A 27371-nucleotide genomic window follows, 5' to 3' on the forward strand; every position below is an offset into this window, starting at 1 on the left:
CTAACAAACATCACACCTCATAAAGACCTACTTGTTGATTTTGACAGTAGCATGCTATCATAGGTAACGTAATGTGGGGCGTCTGTTGCGAGACTATTTCAATGTCAAGTTATGGGCCCAGGATAAGCCCAAAACACCAACAGTGAAATAAGTCTCTTAACAACACCTTTACACTTTTTATTATTATTATTATTATTATTATTATTATTATTATTATTATTATTATTATTATTATTATTTGCTAAACTACAACCCTAGTTGTAAAAGCAGGATGCTACAAGCCCAGTGGTCCCAACAGGGAAAATAGCCCAGTGAGGAAAGGAAACAAGGAAAAAAATTAAGAACAGAAACAACTTTAAAATAAATAATTCCTATATAAACTATAAAAACTTTAACAAAACAAAAGGAAGAAAAATTAGATAGAATAGTATGCCTGAGTGTACCCTCAAGCAAGAAAACTCTAACCCAAGACAGTGGAAAACCATGGTACAGAGGCTATGGCACTACCCAAGACTAGAGAACAATGGTATGATTTTGGAGTGTTACGTTTCAATGTCCAAGCACACTATTCTATCTTATTTCTCTTCCTCTTGTTTTGTTAAAGTTTTTATAGTTTATATAGGAAATATTTATTTTAATGTTACTCTTCTTACATTATTCTATTTTCCTATTTTCCTTTCCTTACTGGGCTATTTTCCCTGTTGGTGCCTCTGGGCTTATAGCATCCTGCTTGTCCAACTAGGGTTGTAGCTTAGCTAATAATAATAATAATAATAATAATAATAATAATAATAATAATAATAATAATAATAATAATAATAATAATAATAATAATAATAATAATAATAATAATAAAGGTGAATGGTGGTCTAAATTGCCTTTAGCCATTCCAAAGTTCTGCCTGAGAGATTTCTTAGTGATGAAGTGTCCTGAAAAGTAAATTCACCTGTCATAGAAACTTATCTTAAATGTTTTGGATCGTCTGGTGATTTTTTTTTCTTTCTTTTTTTTTGACAACCACGGCCTTATCATACATCCAAAAGTATAGTATTGGGTTGCAAACTCAAAATAGATTCTCTATTTGACGGAATGAATAAGAGTGAGGTTGTTATCACAGTTTAATCTGTGAATTGTTGGATCGGGATCAAAATGAAGTAGTTTAATTTTGTTTCGAGGACTTGATATATCTACTTTAAGATTATAATACTTATTTCGATAAAATCTATTTTATCATGGTAGAGATTCTATTATTCTTACCTTATCATAATTTACTAACACTATGTATCACCTAGGTCCGCATATGTAACATATTCTTGGGCAATTTGAAATATAGCAGTTTATTTCTATTGGTTTAGTATCCCCTTTATTTTGTTCCGTTTTCTCTATATCATCTATACGTTTTCTTTATTAGTTGGATTAGTAACTATGGCAAATCCCTGCGCCCAACACCTGAACTTGAACTTCACACACGGTTGTTTCAGACTTTTAGGTATTAATTTTTGTACATTTGAAAGTTTAAAATAATAGATAAAAAAGATTGGTCAAAATAACCTGTTTATTAAAAAAAATCTTTTTAACGCTTTTTGAATTATCGACATTGGTTTGAAATGAAAGAAGTGTTTCATCTTTGAAGTTACCCTTAAAATGTTTTAATGGGGAGGTCTGCTTAAATATGCAGCTTCACAATTTTTTACGGGCTGCTTTAACGCAAGAGCCCGTGCCCTGTACCTTCAGTGCAGGACGTTCTAATGACTGACTGCCTGCCTTACAACTAACCAAGTAGGTAGGCTCATGTTTTTTCCAAATAAGGAGTCTTTCAATCCTTTAGCAAGTCAAGAATAGTGGTGCAGAAGGAAATATTTAAACGTATCCTACACAATTATGATTAAGAAAATAGCTGTCTTTAGAATCACTAAGGGCATTGGATGAAATGCTGCCCGCCATCTTGAAAATAATAATAATAATAATAATAATAATAATAATAATAATCTTTATTTCAGCAGAAGCCATATACAGAGTTACAATAAGGGTACAGCGATCTTACACTTTTGACATCGGTAAAAAAAAGATGAGATATGCAATAAAATCAGTGATATGTTATAAACATCAATTAGCAGGTTGACCACAGAGATCTAAGGTCTGGGTAACAAAGTCACAATAGAATTAACGCTTAACAATGATGATACCATACATATTAGCAAAGAAAAAGAGAGGGAGAAAGAAAAAAAAAGAAAAAAAAATGGAAAGGACAATGATAAATATGTTGGAACAGAAATTGCTTAAATAATGAAAGAACACTGGGGAGGGAAAAAAATCTAGTCACCGAGCAGGTGGTGTGAAGGAAATACAGGACATAATTCATATTGACTTTATTATTTTAAATGGATATATTGCTAATCTAAGACACATGATTTTTATATATGTAGGCTTGTCTGTCTTTCTTTTACTATCTTAGATTATTAGAGGCGCCGTTGCAAAGACTATGCCTAAACCCTTGTTTTGTTTTTTACTTTTGTTTGTTTACTATTTATACGGTGATTGCAGAGTCCCTTATGTGATCCAGGTAAATTTGAAGCCATTACGGTGTTATTTTACTACCGTAAGTAATCACACCCTCCTGAATTATATTATGTTATAATGAAAGGACTTTTACACATTAAGTAGGCTGGTTTTGATCGTAGGTTACATTGCCCTGTAATACAGTACAATAATACCCAAAAAAAAACACGTTTTCATAGAGTATAATATTTATTTCCGTCGCAAATAGTTAGTTAATAAAATATATCCTAAAATATATGATACACGGAGAAAGCTTTACTTATTAATAAATGCCAGAAAATCTTCCTTTTCCTTCGAAAATATTTATTTACGTCGTTTGTAGTTAGTTAAAATGAAGGTCAAATTCTATTAAATCACGGTATTTACGACAGGAAAACATAATTTCTCCAATTTTTTTTAATCCATAGGCCTACAGTAGTTCGTAATTCTATATTAATATAGTTATTGTTGAAAGTTATCTTTTTATATATAAAATTGGACGAAAATAATGTGTAATTAGAGTTTTTTTCTCGTATATTGACAGTTTAGACCAAACTCCCCACAGTGGGAGAACTGGGTTGGGTTAGGCTAAACTTTCTCATTACGCATCCTTTCAGTTTCCTTTATGGGGAAAATTTTGTTAGTTTTAAGATATATGATTAATATTACCTTGCCTGGAGTGATACTCACTCTAGGGTAAACTGAGGATACGACAGTGTGAGGGCGGTAGGCGAGTATATTAAGATACGCCTCCTAGGTTATGTTAGGTGGTGTACTTGTGGGTTTTATTATAGTTATGGACGGGACAAGCACTGTGCTAACGTCAGTTGGGATTGTTAGGCCAAGCCCATACCGGTGTATCATTCGGAGACTCCTCGAGCCTTCGAGGCCCACAATGTGCTAAATGAGAAGCTTCCAGTAGGCTAATGCTAAAGCCTGGGTAACGAAATTCTTGTTTGTAGAGTTGGTATATCTCGGTTTCGTGCCGTCTGTCTGAAAATATTTGGAAGAGAAGCGCCTCCCTCAGAAATGTCTGCTGGTGTAGGACAAATCCCCTGCTCATCCTCCTGGCCTCGAGGAAGATATCCTTCTCAATTATTCCTTCATCAAGGTACTCTTTATCTTCTGCCTAACACCACTGTTCTCCTCCAGCCCATGGACCAGCAAGTGATTTTGAACTTTAAGAAAGTTTATACGAAATATCTCATCAGGAAATGTTTTGAAATCACCGACAGCACGAACCTCACCCTGCGTGAATTTTGGAAGAAGCGTTTCGACATTGTCACATGTCTCCGACTCATCGATCAAGCTTGGCAGGAGGTTTCGAGGCGCACCTTGAACTCTTCGTGGAAGAATTTGTTGCCTGATGCCGTCTCCGCACAAGTCTCCGAGGGATTCGACGTAGGCCTCGCTTAAGCCGAAGCCGAAAAAGTTGACGATGTTGAGCCTGTTCTGCAATATGAGGCTGAGGTCCACAGGGCTGGCCGTCAATGAGAACGACATTAATAAGCTTCTTGAGGAGCACCAAGAGGAGCTTACGATGGACAGCCTGAAGGAGTTGGAGGTCATGCAAGTGAACGTCGTTCAAGAACAGTTCTCTAGTGGCGATAAGAAGGAGGATCCTATGACAATTGCAGAAATTAAGGAGGCTCTATCTTGTTTTTATAAAAAGTTAGCTTTTGTAGAAAAGAGACACCCCTGAAAAGCTTAAATAGGTTGTGTTTTTGTGCAGTGAAATGATATTTGCCAGGTTCATTTCAGGAATATTTCCAAAGCAAGTGAAAACAAGCTTCTTGGATCGTTATTTTTCAAAGAGGCTTTTGGAAGCCAAGAGGAAGTTCAAAGTGGTCGGAATAAACAGAAAAGTGGAAGTGATGAAGAAATTGATGATATTTAGAAAGTACAAAACGTAAAGTAAAAAAAGAAAATTAGAAATTAGAAAAAGAAAAATAAAAGAAATTTAATTTCAAGTTTTTCGTAAAGTTGTGTTAGTGTTTTCTAACGTTTGTTAATGTTTCGTAAAGTTGAGTGTTCCTGTTTTCTGCCATTTGTCCTTAGCCACGACTTTTAGCTTTTGGGCATTGCCTCAATCGAGAGGTAAGATTCCGCATTTATGTTATTTTCCATTTATTATTACATTAGGTTGTAATAATTACAGTACTGTACTTCATTTACAGGTATTACCAGTTGGGTTAAAGTATTGAATGATTCAACAGTATTGGGGTTGTATTTCATTGTGGTTAGCACAGTTTATCTTTATTATAACATTCAATGTGGGTTTTTGTAGGAATGGAAACGTATTAGGTGATTTACATATAAAACGTGACTCATGATACGAAAGCTACTCCGTAACTAATTAATAATGTATTTAAAGGTATTATATATATATATATATATATATATATATATATATATATATATATATATATATATATATATATATATATATATATATATATATATACAGTATGTATATATATATATATATATATATATATATATATATATATATATATATATATATATATATATATACAATTATATATATATATATATATATATATATATATATATATATATATATATATATATATATATATATATATATATATATATATTTATATATATATAATTAATTAATTATTATTTGCTAAGCTACAACCCTAGTTGGAAAAGCAGGATGCAGTAAGCCCATGAATACAAACCCTTCACTCTTTTATTGTGAATACATGTTTTCGTCACAGCTGGAACTAGCCATAAACTTTTAATGCGAGGCATCAATGACCTTCCACTAATTAGGGGGTGCATAGACTAGCCACCCTACTCTCACACTTACTAAGTGTCTATGTCCCTTTTGGTTTCTGGCTCCCGTTAACCTTAATTCTTTCTGGGCCATAAACTAATCAGTTTTTCCTATCACCCATAAGTCTTGCCTGCTATAAGAAGTGAGGGATCTCATTGCTGGGTGAGCGTGTGGGCGTGTTGATCTGTGTACCACCCCCATTAAGTAGCGGAGGGTCGTTGACACCTATAGTCCATTTCTTTTATCGATGCAGATTTGCACCGACTCGCAGCGGTGCCCTTTTAGCTCGGAGAATTTTCCTGATCGCTGATTGGTTAGAATTATCGCGTCCAACCAATCAGCGATCAAGAAAATTTTCCGAGCTAAAAGGGCACCGCTGCGAGTCGGTGCAAATCTGCATCGCTAAAAGAAATTGATTATAGTGCAAAAACTTATGGCTAGATTTCAGCTGAAAACATATGCATGGTAAAAAACTCAGGTTTGTGTAATTAAGACAAATATGAATGACTTCCAAATTTGTTCTATTACTTTAGGATTTGTGAATTTGCTTTTTATTCTGAAGGAAAGGGAATCATGAATTGTTCCCGGTTTTTTCCGAGGATAAAATTCAGAAAGGTGAATGACAGTAATTGTGTGCGAGTCTTAGACTAATAATAATGATGATGAAGAAAATAAAAATAGTTCAGTAGTAGCATATTGATAATTTTGCTGATGAATTTTACATTTTTCTCCCGTCCAAGTGGTAGCAACATGGCAGAAGTTCAACAGGAGCTGGTTACTTTTGACAAAGAATTAGCTGAACTCTTAAGAAAATATGAGGAGGAAGAGTATGTCGCAAGATACAAGGTAAGTTTATGAGAGAGATTGTAAATTATCCCATAAATATACTGAAACCAGAAAAATCTTTTAAAACTTTTTGAATTTTATCCATCTCTCTGTTATCTCTTTTAGCAATGGTTATTTTTGGGCTCAGGCCATGTCGTCGTGATGGAAGTTCCTTCGATGGTAGCTTCCTAGGTATAAAAGCTACCATCGAAGGAACTTCCATCAGGACGACATGGCTACCTCACCCAAAAATAGATTTTTTGCTTCGCTCAAAATCCGTTTTATCGTCTGTAGTATTATTATTATTATTATTATTATTATTATTAGCCAAGTTATAACCCGAGTTGGAAAAGTAAAGCCTAAGGAATCCTTAGTAGCAGCAGGTAATTTTTCACATTTACAACATGTTTTTGTTTCCACATGGGTACAAACTATCGTCCTTTATCGGGAGTATGCCGTCGGTGGAGCTTCAACGGACGTTAAAAATTCAACGAGGTACAGCCCTCCATCATCGCTTTGATTAGGTAACAGAGACACCTGTGAAAAGTGAGGAACTGAGTAATATTGTTGCCCTAGGGTGAGCCAACTCATAACCTTCCCGCTTATGCACAGTCGACTAAACGATATCCTGGAGGGAAACCTTTAGGGTACTCGCACCAGAAGTTAGAATTCTGTGATACCCTTTAGTTTAATTCTCTGGGAATATCCACTGTAGTTAAATATACCCTAGGAAGCTACTGAAGGAACCTTCCATCAGGACGACATGGCTTTAGCCCAAAAACACAGTACCTTGATAGCTCACTGTGTTGTACTTCATAGTTTTCACATGGTTTCTATCACATTATTGTAGTCTTTTGGGCTCGATCCATGTCGTCCTGATGGAAGTTCCTCAATGCCAGTTTTTACTTGGGATGTTTCAGCGAGTGATATACCAGAGAATTTTACCTAAGAAGTATCACAGGGTTCTAACCCCTGGAGCGAATATCCCAAGAGATGTCGTGTATGAAACAGGGATGTGTTTAAAACAAGCCACGGCTATTCTTCCCCTGATAGAGTTAACCTTGTCTCAAAGGATATGGGATAGGATTGGAAACGTGGGCAAGAGAGCCGTTACAACTCCGATCCCAGTGTGCTGAAAACATGTTGGCTGGTTCGCCATTACTTGTAGGTCGTAGGTTGGCCAGGGAACCAGCCACCCATTGAGATACTACCGCTAGAGAGTTATTAGGTCTTTTGCCAGGCCAGACAGTATTACATGGGATCCTTCTCTCTAGTTACGGTTCACTTTCCCTTTGCCTACACATACACCGAATAGTCTGGCCTAATCTTTACAGATTCTCCTCTGTCCTCTTACACCTGACAACACTGAGATTACAAACAATTCTTCTTCACCCAAGGGGTTAACTACTGCACTGTAATTATTCAGTGGCTACTTTCCTCTTAGTAAAGGTAGAAGAGACTCTTTAGCTATGGTAAGCAGCTCGTCTAGGAGAAGGACACTCCAAAATCAAACCATGGTTCTCTAGTCTTGGGTAGTGCCATAGCCTCTGTACCATGGCCTTCCACTGTCTTGGTTAGAGTTCTCTTGCTTGAGGGTACACTCGGGCACACTATTCTATCATTTCTCTTTCTCTTGTTTTGTTAAAGTTTTCATAGTTTACATAGGAAATATTTAAATGTTACTGTTCTTAAAATATTTTATTTTTCCTTGTTTCCTCTCCTCACTGGGCTATTTTCCCTGTTGGGGCCCCTGGGCTTATAGCATCTTGCCTTTCCAACTGGGGTTGTAGCTTATCAAGTAATAATAATAATAATAAGGGTTGCCTTATCCAGATCCATTTCTCTGATATAAGGCTGTAGACGATTTCCTATTATGAATCTTAATTTTTTCATCACATTCTTCTTTTCTTCAATAGTTTCTTCCATCTTTTCCATAATTTTTTTTCTCTTTCTTTTTAAGGGTCCTTTTCCCCCAACTTCTTATTTCTTTAATTTCCATCCCATATTTACAACAGTTCTTCAATGCTGTTACTCCAACACTTTCTTCGACTGATCCTCAATTATCTCTCTTACTAGTCTTAGAATTTTTCGTCTTTGAAATTTGGGGTTGTGGTTGTCCCGTAAAGAAGAAGGAACAGTGATATACATTAGTCAGTATGGAAATAATTTTAATCTTAAAATTATATTTTTACAGTGTTAACCCTTTTACCCCCGAAGGATGTAATGGTACGTTTCACAAAACTCATCCTTTTACCCCCTCATGGACGTACCGGTACGTCCTTGCAAAAAACTGCTATTTAAATCTTTTTTTTGCATATTTTTGATAATTTTTTGAGAAACTTCAGGCATTTTCCAAGAGAATGAGACCAACCTGACCTCTCTATGTCGAAAATTAAGGCTGTTAGAGTAATTTAAAAAAAATATACTTCAAAATGTGCTTGAAAAAAAATAACCCCTGGTGGTTAAGGGTTGGAAATTTCCAAATAGCCGGGGGGTAAAAAGGGTTAATAACCATTGTAACTGATTTATATTTTGTATTTTTCAATATTAATCTTACCCGATAATCATGTAGCTGTCAACTCCGTTGCCCGACAGAATTCTACGGACGGGATACGCCAGCGATCGCTATACAAGAGGGGGGTGTACTCACCAGCGCCACCTGTGGCCAGGTACTGCAGTACTTCTTGTTGACACCACCTCAATTTTTCCTCTGTCGTGCTTCCGGCAAGACCTACATGGATACGCTTATAATTTTGGAGTCTTTGTTCACGGTTTTGGTGAAGTATTGCTCTGAGATTTCAGCTTTCGCTATACAGGAAGCTTTTCCCTTAGCTTAGATAGCTTTTGGATTAATTTTGATTTATGGTTTAATGATCTTTAGCTTTAATTTGGAATCCCCCTTGACTGTTCTCTGATTCAAGATGTCCGACCATTCTCAAGCTCCTCCCCAAAGACGATGTAGGACTTGTATTAGGCGGCTTCCGAAGGCCTCGGTTGATCCTCACACCGTTTGTTCCGACTGTAGGGGAAAATCCTGTCAGTTGGAAGATCGATGTGAGGAATGTGCCGGACTTTCGGAACTTGATTTTATTCGATTCCTCAAGTATACCACTAAGTTAGAGAGAGAGAGAGTTAGGAGGAGTTCGGCTCGCTCTTTACTTTATTCCTCCCCCCATGATCCTCAACCTTTTCCTCCCCCTGTAGTGGCTACCCCCGAACCTACTATTAGTGCTCAGCCTGATATGTCAGATGTTTTACGTGCCATTCAGGCTTTAGGTGATAAAGTGGAGTCGGTAGTGAGTGACCACAAGTTCCTTTTGGCAGACGTCAAGGAACTTAAAGTGAAAAGTGCAGTGGGAAGTGGTAGTGCCAGTGCTGTGCCTAGTGCTAGTGTCAGTGTCAGTGTTGCGCGTGAGGATACTTCTGTGCGTGCCAGTCGTCCTCCCAGTCCGGGACCTCTTGCAAGCTCCCAAGCCCAGGGGAGAAGCAATGTCGAAGGGCAAAAGGGTTCGGCAGGCCTTGATCGGCGCACAGTAGTATCCTCAGTGGTTGCGGGCGTATCTTATAGAGATCGTCACTTCCACTCTCAGACGATTGAGCCCTTAATATCCTTGTCTGCAGAAGATTTTTCGGGGAGAAAACGCTGGACTCAGGCCTCAAGACCTCTTAAGCGTAAAGTCCAGACCGCGCGAGTCCAACAGCCAGGGTGTAGCCATTGGGCTAGCTCGGACTCGCCGCAGTCATCAGGTGACTGCACGCCTCCTAAGAGAGGTAAGGCGCTGCCTCAACAGACCTCAACTTCTGTTAAAGCTATGCCTCAACAGACCTCAACTTCTGTTGATCCTAAGATGGCTATGCTGCAGACTATGCAGTCGCAGCTTGCGGTGTTGATGCGGGAGTTTCAGGCAGAGAAGGTTAATACACCTCCTCCTGCGAGCGCTCCTCCTCCTCTGCGCAGTACAATCTGCCAGACGTATGAGGTTGAGGTTCCTCAAGCTACCTCCATGCGTGAGCTGCCGCGTTGGGAGTTGCCAGATACCAGCGCTGTGCAGCAACCTCCACTTTCTTTGAGGCAGGAGCCTCTTACCACGCAGCAACCTCCTCAACAATGGGGGCAGGAGCCTTATGCTTTACAACCTCCTCTACCCTTGAGGCAGGAGTATCTTGCATTACAACCATCCTCGAGGCAGCAACCTCTTGAGGTACGACAACCTCAACCATCCTTGAGGCAGCCACCTCAACTCTCGCAGCAGCCACCTCCACTTTCCTCGAGGCGAGAACCTCAACTCTCGAGGCAAGCACCTCAAGAACCTCAACTCGTGAGACAAGAGCCTCTCTCTGCGCAGCCACCTCAACCCTTGAAGCAAGCGCAACTCTTGAGGCAGGAACCTCATGCTATGAGTCAGCCACCTCAACGCATGCATCTACCACTTTCTCCTCAGCTTGAGCCTCTTCCCATTCAACTTGAACCGCAGTCTATGCAGCATGAGCCTCATGCTTTACTACAGTCGCCTCTCACCACGCTTGCTCCTCAGACCTCCGCAGAACCTCCTTCATCCCAGCCTCAGGACTTTGTCATTACCAGCCCTCATCCTCTTCAACAGAGACTTGAGGATGAATCCGCAAGTGCGCATGCACCCGCTCTTCAGGATTCAGCCATTCAGCAGACCGCTTTAACTTTACCTCTCGCTTCTCAACCCTCAGGTGATGAGGTTTCTGAGGATGAAGCTGCTCACCTGGATGATCCTTCATCTGACGTGGAGGAACCCAAGTCATTGCCACCCTCCATCGACTTTCGCAAGGTTCTGGCTCTGTTCAGAGAACTTTACCCGGATCACTTTGTTTCTGCTACCCCTCGCTCTCCTCCATCCGAGTTCTCTCTAGGCATGCAACCTGTTAAGTCTGCCTACACTAAGCTCGTCTTCGCTAGATCTTCAAAGAGAGCTTTGAGAATGTTAGGGGATTGGTTGCAGTCCAAGCAGCAACTGGGAAAGACGTCTTTTATGTTTCCACCTCCTAAGCTGACGTCTAAGGCGGGCGTCTGGTATGCCACAGGAGAGGAACCAGGCTTGGGGGTCCCTGCCTCTGCCCAGGCTTACTTCTCAAGTTTGGTTGACTCTCCACGAAGGTCGGCTATGAGACGCTCTAAGGTCTGCTGGACCTTTTCTGACCTGGACCACTTCTTGAAGGGAGTCTTTCGCGCCTTTGAAATTTTTAATTTTCTCGACTGGTGCCTGGGGGCCTTGAGCAAGAAGACTGCCCCATCTGACAAAGACTCGGCCATGCTGATCATGTCCTGTATGGACAAAGCAATTCGCGATGGTTCCGGCGAACTTGCCTCTATGTTTGTATCGGGAGTCCTCAAGAAAAGGGAACAGCTTTGCTCCTTCCTTTCCACTGGTATCACCTCTTGCCAAAGGTCACAGTTACTTTTTGCTCCTCTTTCTAAGTTCCTGTTTCCTGAGGATCTTATCAAGGAATTGTCTGCGGCTCTCATTCAGAAGGACACGCATGATCTTGTGGCCTCTTCAGCACGGAAGGCTAAGGTTGCTCCTTCAGTTCCTAGAACTTACCGCACCCCAGTGGCTGATACTCCTGCTACTAGATTTATTCCGCCCTTTCGTGGCAGAGCCCTCAGCCGAGGAGGTACCCGCCCAGACGGTCACAGGGGCAGGTCCAAGAAAGGTATCAAGTCTTCGAAAGGCAAACACTGACTCTCCTCCTCTCCAGACAGCTGTAGGAGCCAGACTCAAGATCTTCTGGCAAGCTTGGGAAAGAAGAGGTGCAGACGCCCAGTCTGTCAAGTGGCTAAGGGAGGGTTACAAGATACCATTCTGCCGCAATCCCCCTCTGACCACTTCTCCCATCAACCTCTCTCCCAACTACAAGGAAAAGGACAAGAGGCTAGCGTTACATCAAGAGGTGTCGCTCCTGTTACAGAAGGAGGCAGTGGTGATAGTCCGGGATCATCAATCCCCGGGCTTCTACAACCGTCTCTTTCTGGTGGCCAAGAAGACAGGAGGTTGGAGACCGGTGCTGGACGTCAGTGCGCTCAATGCTTATGTCACCAAGCAGACGTTCACTATGGAGACGACGAAGTCGGTCCTAGCAGCGGTCAGGCAGGAGGACTGGATGGTCTCGTTGGATCTGAAAGACGCTTACTTTCACGTCCCCATTCATCCAGACTCCCAACCTTTTCTGAGATTCGTTTTTGGAAAGGTTGTGTACCAATTCCAAGCCCTGTGTTTTGGCCTAAGCACGGCACCTATGGTGTTTACGCGACTGATGAGGAATCTTGCGAAATTCCTCCACTTGGCGGACATCAGAGCCTCCCTTTATTTAGACGACTGGCTGTCAAGAGCCCCCACAAGTCGTCGCTGTCTGGAGAGTCTCAATTGGACTTTGGACTTGACCAAGGAACTGGGTCTTTTGGTCAACTTAGAAAAGTCCCAGCTTATTCCTTCCCAAACCATCGTTTACCTGGGAATGGAGATTCGGAGTCAAGCTTTTCGGGCTTTTCCGTCGGCCCCAAGAATCAACCAAGCCCTAGAGTGCATTCTGAGCATGCTGAAGAGGAACAGATGCTCGGTGAGACAGTGGATGAGTCTAACAGGGACCCTGTCATCGTTAGCCCTGTTCACCGAGTTAGGGAGACTCCACCTCCGCCCCCTTCAATTCCATCTAGCAGCTCACTGGGACAAGAATATGACGCTCGAAGCGGTCTCTATTCCTGTTACCAAAGAGATGAAGACTACTCTCATGTGGTGGAAGAGCAACATCCTTCTCAAGAAGGGTCTCTCGTTAGCTGTTCAGACCCCCAATCTTCATCTCTATTCGGACGCATCAGACTCGGGCTGGGGCGCGACCTTGGACGGACAGGAATGCTCGGGGACATGGAACAAGGAACAGGAAACGCTTCACATCAATTGCAAGGAGTTGTTGGCAGTACATCTGGCCTTAATGAACTTCAAGTCCCTCCTGCTAAACAAGGTGGTGGAGGTGAACTCCGACAACACCACAGCCTTGGCATACATCTCCAAGCAGGGAGGGACTCATTCGAGGAAGCTATACGAGATCGCAAGGGACCTCCTCATTTGGTCAAGAAGTCTAAACCTCAAGCTGGTAACGAGATTCATTCAGGGCAATATGAATGTCTCGGCAGATCGCCTCAGCAGGAAGGGTCAAGTCATCCCCACAGAATGGACCCTTCACAAGGACGTGTGCAACAGACTTTGGACCTTGTGGGGTCAGCCAACGATAGATCTGTTCGCCACCTCCATGACCAAGAGGCTCCCATTGTACTGTTCCCCAATTCCAGACCCGGCAGCAGTTCACGTGGATGCTTTTCTGCTGGATTGGTCCCATCTCGATCTTTATGCATTCCCGCCGTTCAAGATCATCAACAGAGTTATTCAGAAGTTCGTCTCCCACGAAGGGACACGGCTGACGTTGGTTGCTCCCCTTTGGCCTGCAAGAGAATGGTTCACAGAGGTACTGCAATGGCTGGTCGACGTTCCCAGGACTCTCCCTCTAAGAGTGGACCTTCTACGTCAACCTCACGTAAAGAAGGTACACCCAAGCCTCCACGCTCTTCGTCTGACTGCTTTCAGATTATCGAAAGACTCTCTAGAGCTAGAGGCTTTTCGAAGGAGGCAGCCAGAGCGATTGCCAGAGCAAGGAGGATTTCCACTCGTAGAGTCTATCAATCCAAGTGGGAAGTCTTCCGAAGCTGGTGCAGAGCCAATGCAGTTTCCTCTACCAATACCTCTGTAACCCAAGTTGCTGACTTCCTGTTACATCTTAGGAATGTTAGATCCCTTTCGGCTCCTACGATCAAAGGGTACAGAAGTATGTTGGCATCAGTTTTCCGCCACAGAGGCTTGGATCTTTCTTCCAACAAGGATCTACAGGACATCCTTAAGTCTTTCGAGACCTCTAAAGAACGTCGCTTGTCCACTCCAGGCTGGAATCTAGACGTAGTCTTAAGGTTCCTGATGTCTCCTAGATTTGAACCTCTCCAGTCAGCCTCTTTCAAAGACCTTACTCTCAAAACTCTTTTCCTCGTCTGCCTTGCAACAGCCAAAAGAGTTAGTGAGGTTCACGCCTTCAGCAGGAACATAGGATTCACATCCGAAACAGCAACATGTTCCTTACAGCTCGGGTTTTTGGCAAAAAATGAACTTCCTTCACGTCCTTGGCCTAGATCGTTCGAAATTCCTAGCCTCTCCAACATGGTGGGTAACGAGCTAGAGAGAGTTCTTTGCCCTGTCAGAGCTCTTAAGTATTATCTTAAAAGGTCAAAACCTATACGAGGACAATCAGAAGCCTTATGGTGTGCCATCAAGAAACCTTCGATGACTATGTCCAAAAACGCAGTTTCGTATTACATAAGGCTTCTGATTAGAGAAGCTCATTCTCACATGAAGGATGAAGACCTTGCTTTGCTGAAGGTAAGGACCCACGAAGTGAGAGCCGTAGCTACTTCGATGGCCTTCAAACAGAACCATTCTCTGCAGAGTATTATGGATGCAACCTATTGGAGGAGCAAGTCAGTGTTTGCATCATTTTATCTCAAAGATGTCCAGTCTCTTTACGAGAACTGCTACACCCTGGGACCATTCGTAGCAGCGAGTGCAGTAGTAGGTGAGGGCTCAGCCACTACATTCCCTTAATCCCATAACCTTTTTTAACCTTTCTCTTGAATGCTTTTATTGTTGTTTTTGGGTTGTTACGGTAGGCTAAGAAGCCTTCCGCATCCTAGTTGATTTGGCGGGTGGTCAATTCGTTCTTGAGAAGCGCCTAGGTTAGAGGTTGTGTAGAGGTCCTTTAGTATGGGTTGCAGCCCTTTATACTTCAGCACCTTAGAGTTGTTCAGCCTCCTAAGAGGAACGCTGCGCTCAGTAAGGAAGACGAACTTATTAAAGGCAGAGTAATGGTTCAAGTCGACTTCCTTACCAGGTACTTATAATTTCATTGTTATTTTGAATAACTGATAATATGAAATACGGGATACTTAGCTTCTTGATATTCATGTACACTGGTTTTCACCCACCTCCCTGGGTGTGAATCAGCTACATGATTATCGGGTAAGATTAATATTGAAAAATGTTATTTTCATTTGTAAAATAAATTTTTGAATATACTTACCCGATAATCATGATTTAATTGACCCACCCTTCCTCCCCATAGAGAACCAGTGGACCGAGGAAAAATTGAGGTGGTGTCAACAAGAAGTACTGCAGTACCTGGCCACAGGTGGCGCTGGTGAGTACACCCCCCTCTTGTATAGCGATCGCTGGCGTATCCCGTCCGTAGAATTCTGTCGGGCAACGGAGTTGACAGCTACATGATTATCGGGTAAGTATATTCAAAAATTTATTTTACTAATGAAAATAACATTTCCCTATGTCAATGTCTCACAGGATGTAGATACAGGAGAGGAGGTTCCTAGCCCCCTCGTCCCGTCCTTTTTAGTCGCCTCTTACGACACGCAGGGATAACGTTGGCGCTATTCTTGTTTTTATGCCCCCGCGGTTACCCCCCAAAATTGGGGGAAGTGCCTTGGTATATGTATGTATGTATTTCCCTATGTTATTACTTTTAAGATGGTTTGATTTGCAGGCTCGCAAAGAAGAAATAGAGTGTGATAGGCTATGCAATGAGATAGTCGAGAGAACTTTGAACCTTCACCAGAAGGTGAAGCTGAGCAACCCCACCGCTATTTTTGCAGAGAAGACACGAAATAAAGAACTTCTTCAGTTGGAGCTGCGGCAGAAGAGTCTTATGTGTGGTTAGTAGTTTCTTTTTTTTATATATAGGACTACTATGGTTTTAATATTTTGGCTCAGATGTAGAAATATACTACTTTAACCCTTTTACCCCCAGGCTATTTGGAAATTTCCAACCCTTAACCCTCAGGGGGTTATTTTTTCCCCAGCACATTTTGCAGTATATTTTTTTTTTAAATTGCTCTAAAAGTCTTAATTTTTGTCATAGAGAGGTCAGGTTGGTCTCATTCTCTTGGAAAATGCCTGAATTTTCTCAAAAAATTATCAAAAATATGAAAAAAAAAAATTTTATAGCATTTTTTTGCAAGGACGTACCGGTACGTCCATGGGGGTAAAGGGATGGCTTTTGTGAAACGTACCAGTACGTCCTTTTGGGGTAAAAGGGTTAATGACCAAACGAAAACAAAACAAAATTTATAGATACGTAGATTTTCTATATCTCAAATATTAGTAGAGAAAAAACTTTTGTGATTATGCAAGTAATTGTGATTATACTGGTTGGCGAAGGTAAGTTCACGAAGACCTTAAGGTACGTTTTGTTAATCGGGTTACTACTTTGCAGAAATCACGCTATTGAAAGAGAATAACAACTTGGAATATTTAGAAGCTGAAAAGCAGTTACTTCTTGAGGAGATTTCAGAATTAGAGTCAAGTAGGTCACAAATTGAGCCCATTCCAGAGGATTTCACATCAGCTGAAGACATCGAGAAGGAGATTAACTCGTAAGTTTCATTTTGCTTGAATTCTATTTATTAGAATCATGATTTTTGTTAGAGTTAAGTCAGCCTCTGTTATGTGAGAATTGGACGCCGGATGCAGTATGTTCCTATGCTATGTTTTTGGAGTTATCCTATTAACTCTTGGGACCTCATCTTAGCGAACTCGAAATTATTAGTACCCAGTACATAATATTGTTTGTCAATGGAAAGAAATTTTGATTAGCTGTGTGATAATGAAAGTTCTATCATATAAAGTTTTTGTGTTAAGACTAGTTAAGTAAAATATAAGAAAAGGGCTTCATTACCAAATTGTTTGGTTAGGGGTTGCTACTCAAAGATTAAAGGATAAAATATTTCCTCACACAAGAAAACTGAAAGAAATTGAAAGTTGATAAGGTACTGTAAAACTGTGACAGTCATCTCTTTGAGCCATTGTACCTACGTTTCAACCACCTTCCACCTCACAAAGCATTGGAAGATTTTAGATACTTTTCCTAGGGTTTGAATATCTTGGAAAAATATAAATTAATTCTAAAATTTATTTATGAAGAAAAAAGATATTAAAATTATTTTTTAAAAAGTTTTATTTTTTCTACTATTACACAGAAAGAAAGAACAACTTCAAAAAGCCAAGGATGACTTAATTACCTATCAAGGAAGTTTTATGTCCCTGAAGGAGAAAATAAGTAAAAGAAGAGAAGCTATGTGAGTACTTCATAGATTGTTTAAACATATTTGCTTGGCTCTTCAGTTGTGTTTGAACTTCTACATTTTATTTTTGCACAGTATTGTTCTATATCGCTAACTCCTTTACATCGCAGATTTTTGAGGGCTTAGGAATTTTATATTTGTTCCAGTGCAAAATACAAACCTTCACCTCTTTATACTATGGAATATTTATTTCGGCAAAGCTGAAACTAGACGATAAAGCTTTTCTCAATGTGTAACTACCCACCGCTAGTTAGCGGGGGTAGGAGCGGGTTAGGCTAACGCCTCGCTCACACCAGCACTAGCAACTAACCATCACTTTTTAATTCGGCTCGGTGGAGTGCAGACTTGTCTCACTCCTCCGTTAACCCTTTTACCCCCAGGCTCTTTGGAAATTTCCAACCCTTAAACCCCAGGGGTTATTTTTATTCAAGCACATTTTGAAATATAATTTATTCAAATTGCTCTAACAGCCTTAATTTTTGTCATAGAGAGATCAGGTTGGTCTTATTCTCTTGGAAATGCCTGAATTTTCTCGAAAAAATATCAAAAATATAAACGAAAAAAATTTTTATAGCATTTTTTTGCAAGGACGTACCGGTACGTCCATGGGGGTAAAGGGATGGCTTTTGTGAAATGTACCAGTACGTCCTTTGGGGGTAAAAGGGTTAACAAACCAAATAAAATTTCCCCAACTGGTTTAAAGCCAAAACTTTCTGTAACTTTTTCTCATACATATGTGAGTGCCCCCTGAGGATCCCAATCACGTGGGTTTGTCCAGCCACGGAAGGGCGATGTTCATGTCGGCGAAGGAAACCGATCCTCGCGGTCTCTGTCCTGCGTGCCGAGGTATATATTCTTCTGAGGGCTTTGTTCTGAAATTCACTAAATCTGTTGGAGATTGTTTCATTGTCATGCCACAACACATGTCCATACTTGTGATTACTGAATCATGGATGCATTTCTTGTACATTGCCACATTCACACATACATACATACATACATACATGCATACATACATACATACATTCATATAAGCCATATATTATACATCTCTTAATATCTGTTTTCTTTCTACCTTGGGATCAGAGACCCAAGAGGGAATCAACTTTAAGATAATAGCTTCCGGTCGGCCAGGGAATCGAACTTGGGCTATGTAATTATTAGGAACATGCATGTACCTAGATTTTTTTCCTTTCAGTTTCACTGATCTCACTAAACTAACATATAGCCGGATTTTCATATGTAATCTCAGGTGATTTGATTTCCAAATTTTACTTGAGCATGTCATTGTCTGATTTTTTTTTTTTTTTTCAATCTTCAGCTAAACTCCAATCCTAATGACCCTGTACTGTATGGATCATAGTTCCTAAATACTTGAATGATTCTACCTCATTAATCTTTTCTCCTTCCAATGATATTTTATCTTTCATTGCATATTCCATTCTCATCATCTCTGTCTTTCTTCTATCTATCTTGAGCCTACCCTGTGATATATCATTTATTCTGTGATGGTTCGCTAATAAGCATAGCATCATCAGCATACTCTAGGTCAGCTAATTTCCTATTACCAATCCATTCCAATCCTAATCCACCATCCTCAAAAGTTCTATGCATTACAAAATCCATGAGGAGGATAAACAACATAGGTGACAACACATTCCCTTGGGAATACTAAGCTTTTCACTGGAAATTAATTTGATAGGACACTCCTAAAATTAAACGTGCACTTGCTATGCTCAAGAACAGATTTAATCAAATTATATGAAAACAGTAGAATAATAAAAATAACTTACTTGATGCTGTGTTTAATAAGGTATTAAAGTAATAACAGATTGGCAGTGGCCGTTTTGGTCCTTCTCCTCACACCCAACTTTCAACCCACTCCCAAAATATAAACAATAATAAATTGGTTGTGATTTGCCCTAAAAGGGATTTTGACGTAGGAAAAACCTATTTTTGGGTGAGATAGCCATGTCGTCCTGATGGAAGTTTCTTCTGGCAACTTTCTGCAGTATAATATTTCTGCGATTGATATTACAAGAGAATTACCGTCAGGTATCACGGGGTTCCAACCCCCGGAAACGACTATCCGAAGATATCGTGTATAATCAGGAACGTATCCTAAGATAACCATAGATATCTGTACCCCCAAACAGACCTTACCCAGTCTAATCCTCTAAGGGGAAGGATAAGTAAGGATCCATTACATATCCTATCACCTTTCGGTGCTCCTATACGACTCCATCTCTTCATTCCTTTGTATGCAGCTGGTGGCTACAGTGCGATTGGTTTTTGTGGGCGCTCTTTCACCTTTTTTAGAAGATTTGCTTTGTGTTATGGCCTCCTCTTCTTCGTCAAAGTTGAGTACCTACCTCTCTTTGTCTTTTGCTTGTGCTAATATTGCTTTAGCTCCCTTCGGGGACTTATATTTTAGCATTTGTGTTAGAGGAAGCCTGAGCGCTTCGAGTCCAGCTAGCAATGGCGTTGGGTTTCGTTCCTGATTGTCCTTTTTTCGTGTTTACTAGTTTTTTGGTTAAGTTTCATGTTAGCTAGCAAATGTTTAGCATTACGATGCTTTGGACTCCATTTTAACTAGATTTACATAGTATTTTTTATTTTTTAAATCCTTTTGAGTTCGTATCAGTTTCGGGTAGCCTAGCCTAGAGTCGGTAAGTTTTTTGTTGGAGACGGACTCGCAGTTTTAGTTTTTGGTTTTGAGTTCCGGTTTCGTTGACATTGGTCACTTCCCTTGGGAAGGTTTTTACTCAGTCACACTAGTTTCTGAGTCTTTTGTCCCACTTGTTGGCATTTCTCGGTTCTCCGACCGTTTAGGCTCTTTGATCAGCAGCCTTTAAATCTTTAATTATCGCGTGCATCAGCAACAGTGATAAAACACCTCTAAATTTCGATGTGTTATTAAAATCAATGGCAAGTACAATATGAAAAGTATTTTTCAGGAAAAACTACACACTTTTATGTGGTAAATTACAAATTATAATTCAACTAATGATTGTCTCAATTAGCTAGAGAAAAAATTCATTCTGTAGTTTTCCATATTCCGCTGATTTGGAAAGTGTAGATGGTATTTTCAAAAAGCTTACAAACATAAGCAATGGAAAAGAGCTATTACTTTGCGGGCAAGTCCAAAACAGAAGGATGACCTAGAAGGCGTTCGTGTGGGTGACGGTGGCGTGGTCCAAGTGTAGTTTCTGGGGTCTTTGTTACGGCCCTTCCCTTTGATGAAGGAGTTATGTAATTGGAAGACAGCCTGTGAATAGTGGTTTTCACACGCCCCTGATGTATACACGACACTCACAAGGTGCTCGCGCCAGGGTAGTAACCTCTGCATCCCATGCTTTTATTATTCTCTGGTATATTTGGAAGATTTATATCAGAAAAAGTAGAAAGAAGGACTTTTTCACCAGGCGTCACAGGTCTCTCCCCAGAAATAGATTTTTCCTTCGTCAAAATCCCTTTTATTTTTCAAAAAACTACTTTTTCGCCCCTTTATATGGGCATGTAGTTCGCTCAACGGCGAGCAGTACATACATTACCGAGTGTTCAGATTTAGATATTTTCATTTAACCCTTTTATCCCCAAAGGACGTACTGGTACGTTTCACAAAACTCGTCCCTTTACCCCCATGGACGTACCGGTACGACTTTGCAAAAAACTGCTATTTAAATTTTTTTTGCATATTTTTTATAATTTTTTGAGAAACCTCAGGCATTTTCCAAGAGAATGAAACCAACCTGACCTCTCTATGATGAAAATTAAGGCTGTTGGACCAATTAAAAAAAATATACTGCAAAATGTGCTTGATAAAAAATAACCCCTTGGGGTTAAGGGTTGGAAAGTTCCAAATAGCCTGGGGGTAAAAGGGTTAACAGTATACAGTATGTAAGGATGCATCTACAGTAAAAAATAAGTTTTGGCTTAAAACGATTTTTAAGTGTATAACCGTTTTATAAAAGCTTAATTTTCAATATTAAACTTAGCCGGTGATCATATAAGCTGCAACTCTGTTGCTCGACAGAAAAATCTACGGTCAAAATACGCCAGCGATCGCTATGCAGGTGGGGGTGTACATCAACAGCGCCATCTGTCGAGCAGGTACTTAGTACTCCAAGTAAACAAAGAACCAATTTTCTCTCTGTCGGGCTACCGGCAAGACCTACTAATACGCTGTTACTAACTGGATTTGTTTTCACAACTATTTGGTGAAGTACACTACAGGTATTCTAGTTTTGAGCTTTCGCTAGCAGGTGTTTTTATCTTCATCTCAAAACTTGAACTCGTTTTGGATAGATTTAATTATGGTGACAAAGAGAGTATGGACTCTCTTTCACTTTTAAATGGCCGACCCTTCCCTTAGACGGAAGTGTGTTTAGGTTTTTAGTAATTTTGCTTAACACGTTATAGATCTATATGTTTTATATCTCTCCGCCTTTATTAGGCCTCTTCGATTAACTTTCCATTTATTATAAACATATAAAAATAAATTTTTATGTTTTGTTTATATGCGACCTTTCCTGATAGTAGGCGGTCCTAACTTGGAACCGAAGTTAATCAACGTTGAGCCCTTTATATCGTATTTAGCCTTTAAAGAATTTAAAACTTTTTAGATTTAATGTTTTATGAAAGAATTTCTTTGAAAGTCTTCGTACTATTTTCAAAGATGAACTAACGTTTAGTTTTTTAGACTACGCAGTTGTTGACGTTCAGGACGTTCAACGTGCGCTCTATCGTTACGATAGAGAGAGAGTGTATCACGGTTTCACTTTGCAGTAAGAGTAAATCGATTCTGACATTTCGTTCATTCTTTCTTAGCTTAAATGTTTTAAATTCTAAATTAAAGGAACTTTTTATTTGGAAAACCTTTCAGTTTTTTCCTTTAGTCAAATAACATGTTTTTTTGACGATATATAATTGGGCTCTTCTCTTAGGTGCGAAATCAAGAGAGAAAGAAAGAGAGAGATAGAGACGGAGGGAGAGAGAGGAGAGAAAACGTTCCGTTCAAGCGGGTAACGTTGTTCTCGTGTTAATCTCCTCCCTAGTCGCTGTACGGGGAAGAATTTAAAACGTTTCTAGGGTTTTATTCTTGTCCCCAGGCTATGTGCGGTGAGAGATTGTAAACGTAGTTTATTTGAACTAGTGTTTAGTCTCTTTCCCAGCCACTGAATTTTTTATCTTTATATATGTTTTCTGTTTTTTGCTAGTATTAATGAGCTGCATTATACGACTGATTTCGCAATTACTACCTTTTAATGAAGGGTAGAATTGCGTGTTTCAGGTAGAAATCAATAAAAGTTTCGATTTCAGTGAAATAAGTGCAAAACAGAAAATCGAAGTGATAAAGTGATATGCGCAAAGTGTTACAGTGTTGCGTCCGAGGGTTCGTCTGTTCGTGCCTGTCGTTCACCTAGTCCGTGACCTCTTGCAAGCTCCCAAGCCCAGGGGAGAAGTAATGTCGAACGACTTATGGGTTCGTCAGGCCTTGATCAACGAACAGACGTTTCCCTCCGTGGTTTCGGGCGTATCTACCCAAGATCGCCCCACCCACACAAAGACGAGAGAGCCCATTTATTTCTCGTGTGCGGAAGAGGTTTCTCGTAAGAAACCATGGACCAAGGTCTCGCAGCTTATTAAGCGCAAGTCGGTCCCTTCCGCGCAAGTCCAACGGCCCAGTTGTAGCCACTGGGTCAGTTCGGACTCGCTGCAGTCTTCCGACGACTGCTCACCTCCTAAGAGAGGCAAAGCGGTACCGCAGCAGGCAGTCACACCGTCTGTTGCCGCACCTGCTCCTGTAGACCCTAAGTGGTCTTTGCTGCAGACCATGCAGTCTCAGTTAACGTCATTGATGCGGGACTTTCGTGCGGAGAAGGTTGACACTGCACCAACCTCTAGCCTACAACCAACCACGGTTGTGCGTCCTCTGGACGCTGGGGCAACCTTCTGCCGCACTCCAGCTGAGAGAGTCCCGCCACCCATGCGTTCCAGTGTACCCTGCCAACCGCATGTTGACGTTCAGTAACGCACGGAACCTTCCGTTGACGTTCGCGAGGTACAACAACAGTCTAAGTTGTGTTGTTTTGACGCGGTGCGTCAACCTCCGCATTCTAGAGTTGTTTTGACTGCTCAGTATAGACAGTCAAAGCAGTCTCGAGTGAACACTGTATGTCCTCACGCACCTGTTGTGGTTGACAGTTCAGTTGTTGACAGTTCACAGACTGTCAAGCAGTTACATGACGTTGCCTTCTGGTCTGCTACTAATGCACCAGTGCTGTATGTCCTCACGCACCTGTTGTGGTTGACAGTTCAGTTGTTGACAGTTCACAGACTGTCAAGCAGTTACATGACGTTGCCTTCTGGTCTGCTACTAATGCACCAGTGAGAGACTCACTGAGATAACCTAGCTTTTATCGGACAAGGTTCCTGTAGATGAGAAAGTGCTTTTCTCCCTCCTACTGATATTCCCTTGAGGACTCTGTCATTTGGAGAGGAGCCTTAAGCTGCTTAGTCTCCTATGGACTTTAATTAAATCATGATGATTTTTTAAGGATCTTCGTCCGGATCTTGTAACTACTGCTCCTCGTTCGCCTAAACGTCAGAACTTACACTAGGCCTAGCTACTTCGAAGCCGTTGTTTTTAAGCTAGTGCTCTCTCGCTCTCCTAGAGAGCGTTACGTTGGCTAGGCGACTGGTTTTTGCACCAGGAGGAGTTTTAGGGATACAGCCTTTGATTTCCCTTCTTTTAAACTGGCTTATAGAGCGAGAGTCTGATAGGACACGAGAGAAGTTCTCGGCTTGGGAGTTCATGCCTCTGCCCAGATAGACTTCTCAATTCTGGGAGACTCGCCCTGGCGCCTAGCCAGGAGACGCTCCAAGTTGTTTACAGGTCAACTTCTCAACTTTTGTCGAGCCTTTGAAGTTTTGCTGTACTATTATGTCACACATAACAAGGCTTTCAGGGATGGTAAATGGTTCCGCCTCAGTCGCTAACCCAGTCTGTTGCCACACCTGCTCCCGTAGACCCTAATGGGCTTTGCTGCAAGACTTGCAGTCCAAGCTTGCGTCCTTGATAGAGGACTTAAATGCGGAGAAGAACCTTCTGGCCAACAACCTTCCAACCGGTTGGTTGTGCGCCCTGTTGACGCAGAGGTAACCTACTCGCGTCTGCCAGTTGAGGTGGTTCCTCCTTCTGGCCAACAACCTTCCAACCGGTTGTGCGCCCTGTTGACGCTGAGGTAACCTACTCGCGTCTCCCAGTTGAGGTGGTTCCTCCACCGATGCGACCCAGTGTGGGTTGCCAGTCGCACGTTGACGTTAAGCGACGCTCGGAGGTGGTTGTTGACGTTCAGGACGTTCAACAACCAGCAGAGGTGACTTGTTGTGACGCAGTGCGTCAACCTCAGCAACCCGGTAGGGTGTTGACTGCACAACCCAGACAGTCTAGACAGTTTCGGGTTGACGCTGTACTTCCTCGCGCACCCATGGTTGTTGACAGTTCACAGACTGTGCAGCAGTGCCATGATATTGCGTCCGGCTCCGTCACGCATCCACCAGTGCGACCGGATTCAGCGAGTCAGACGTTGCCGTTTCCTCATCAGTTTCAGATGAGGAACCCTCTGATGAGGACGTTGCTGAACAAGACGATCAGCCCCCAGCCCTGCTATCCATTCAGAAGATGCTGAAGAAGGAACGCTGCCCAGTCAGGCTGTGGATGAGTCTGGTAGGGACACTGTCATCCGTGGATCAATTTGTGTCACTAGGAAGACTACACCTCCGTCCTCTTCTATACCATCTAGCTTTTCACTGGAAAAAGGACAAGACGCTAGAAGCGGTCTCGATCCCGGTTTCCGGAAAGATAAAGTCTTGTCTGACTTGGTGAAAGGACTATATCAACCTTAGAGAGGGTCTTCCCCTGACTGTTCAGACTCCCAACCACGTTCTCTTCTCGAACGCATCGGACGTAGGCTGGGGTGCGACATTAGACGGTAGGGAATGCTCGGGATTATGGAACTCGAGTCAAAGGACAATGCATTTCAACTGCAAGGAGCTACTGGCAGTACGTCTGACCTGGAAAAGCTTCAGGTCTCTCCTTCAAGGCATAGTGGTGGAGGTGAACTCGGACAACACCACGGCTTTGGCGTACATCTCCAAGCAAGGAGGGACCTACTCTCTGACATTGTACGAGATCGCAAGGGACCTCCTCACCTGGTCAAAAGGTCTAGACATATCACTAGTAAACGAGGTTCATCCAAGGCAACTTGAATGTCATGGCAGATTGTCTCAGTCGGAAGGGACAAATAATTCCAACAGAATGGACCCTCCACAAGGATGTATGCAAGAGACTTTGGGCCACCTGGGGCCAGCCAACCATAGATCTCTTCGCAACCTCGATGACCAAGAGGCTCCCAATATTTTGCTCACCAATCCCGGACCCAGCACCAGTTCATATAGATGCCTTTCTACTAGATTGGTCACATCTAGATCTATATGCATTCCCTCCGTTCAAGATTGTCAACAAGGTACTGCAGAAGTTCGCCTCTCACGAAGGGACAAGGTTGACGCTAGTTGCTTCCCTCTGGCCCGCGAGAGAATGGCTCACCGAGTTACTTCGATGGCTAGTAGACGTTCCCAGAACACTTCCCCTAAGGGTGGACCTTCTACGTCAGCCACGCGTAAAGAAGGTACACCAAGGCCTCCACGCTCTTCGTCTGACTGCCTTCAGACTATCGAAAGACCCTCGAGAGCTAGAGGCTTTTCGAAGGAGGCAGCCAGAGCGATTGCTAGAGCAAGGAGAACATCCACCCTTAGAGTCTACCAATCGAAGTGGGAAATCTTCCGAAACTGGTACAAGTCAGTATTCGTATCCTCGACCAGTACCTCTGTAACTCAAATAGCTGACTTTCTCTTATATCTGAGGAAAGAACGATCTCTTTCAGCTCCCACTATCAAGGGTTACAGAAGCATGTTGGCATCAGTCTTCCGTCACAGAGGCTTAGATCTTTCCAACAATAAAGATCTACAGGACCTCCTTAAGTCTTTTGAGACCACGAAGGAGCGTCGTTTGGTTACACCTGGTTGGAATTTAGACGTGGTACTAAGAATCCTTATGTCAGACAGGTTCGAACCGCTACAATCAGCCTCCCTGAAAGATCTCACCTTAAAGACTTTTTTCCTGATATGCTTAGCCACAGCTAAAAGAGTCAGTGAGATTCATGCCTTCAGCAAGAACATCGGATTTTCATCCGAAACGGCTACATGTTCTACAACTTGGTTTTCTAGCCAAACACGAGCTGCCTTCTCGGCCTTGACCAATATCGTTCGATATTCCAAACTTATCGTATGGTTGGAAATGAACTAGAAAGAGTCTTATGTCCTGTAAGAGCTCTTAAGTTCTATTTAAAAACCTTTACGAGGCCCGTCTGAAGCTTTATGGTGTTCAGTTAAGAATCCATCTTTGCTTATGTCAAAGAATGCTTTACCCTATTTTATCAGACTGTTAATACGAGAAGCTCATTCCCTTCTGAATGAGGAAGACCAAGCTTTGCTGAAAGTAAGGACACACGAAGTTAGAGCTGTCACAACTTCCGTGGCCTTTAAACAAAATAGATCTCTGCAAAGTATAATCGACGCAACCTATTGGAAAAGCAAATCAGTGTTCGCGTCTTTTTATCTTAAAAATGTCCAGTCTCTTTACGAGAACTGCTACACTCTGGGACCATTCGTAGCAACGAGTGCAGTAGTGGGTGAGGGCTCAACCACTACAATTCCCTAATTCCATAACCTTTTTAATCTTTCTCTTGAAATGTTTTATTATTGTTTTTGGGTTGTCCGGAAGGCTAAGAAGCCTTTCGCATCCTACTTGATTTGGCGGGTGGTCAAAGTCATTTCTTGAGAAGCGCCTAGATTAGAGGTTTTGATGAGGTCCTGTTGTATGGGTTGCAACCCTTGATAGGGGTCGCTCAGCATCCTAAGAGG

General features: G+C 41.6%; 1 protein-coding gene across 6 annotated transcripts in view; it reads left to right on the forward strand.

The window, feature by feature from the left end:
- LOC137656743 (CAP-Gly domain-containing linker protein 1-like) overlaps positions 1-27371 on the forward strand; it is a 57856-nt gene that overhangs the window by 21369 nt on the left and 9116 nt on the right. For 3 of the 6 annotated variants that reach the window (XR_011047013.1, XM_068390985.1, XM_068390986.1), the window contains exons 3-6: positions 6082-6187; positions 15788-15956; positions 16517-16676; positions 17280-17378. Coding sequence is in view for 5 of the 6 variants with exons in the window: in XM_068390985.1 (XP_068247086.1) it covers positions 6082-6187; positions 15788-15956; positions 16517-16676; positions 17280-17378 (534 nt within the window). In the remaining variant the exon portion in view is untranslated. Of the gene's footprint in view, positions 1-2458; positions 2600-6081; positions 6188-15787; positions 15957-16516; positions 16677-17279; positions 17379-27371 lie in introns of those variants that run through there. The other 3 variants (XM_068390987.1, XM_068390988.1, XM_068390989.1) reach the window with 3 other exon arrangements.

Source organism: Palaemon carinicauda, chromosome 17 (genome assembly GCF_036898095.1).
Source record: "Palaemon carinicauda isolate YSFRI2023 chromosome 17, ASM3689809v2, whole genome shotgun sequence".
In the NCBI taxonomy this organism is placed as follows: domain Eukaryota; kingdom Metazoa; phylum Arthropoda; class Malacostraca; order Decapoda; family Palaemonidae; genus Palaemon; species Palaemon carinicauda.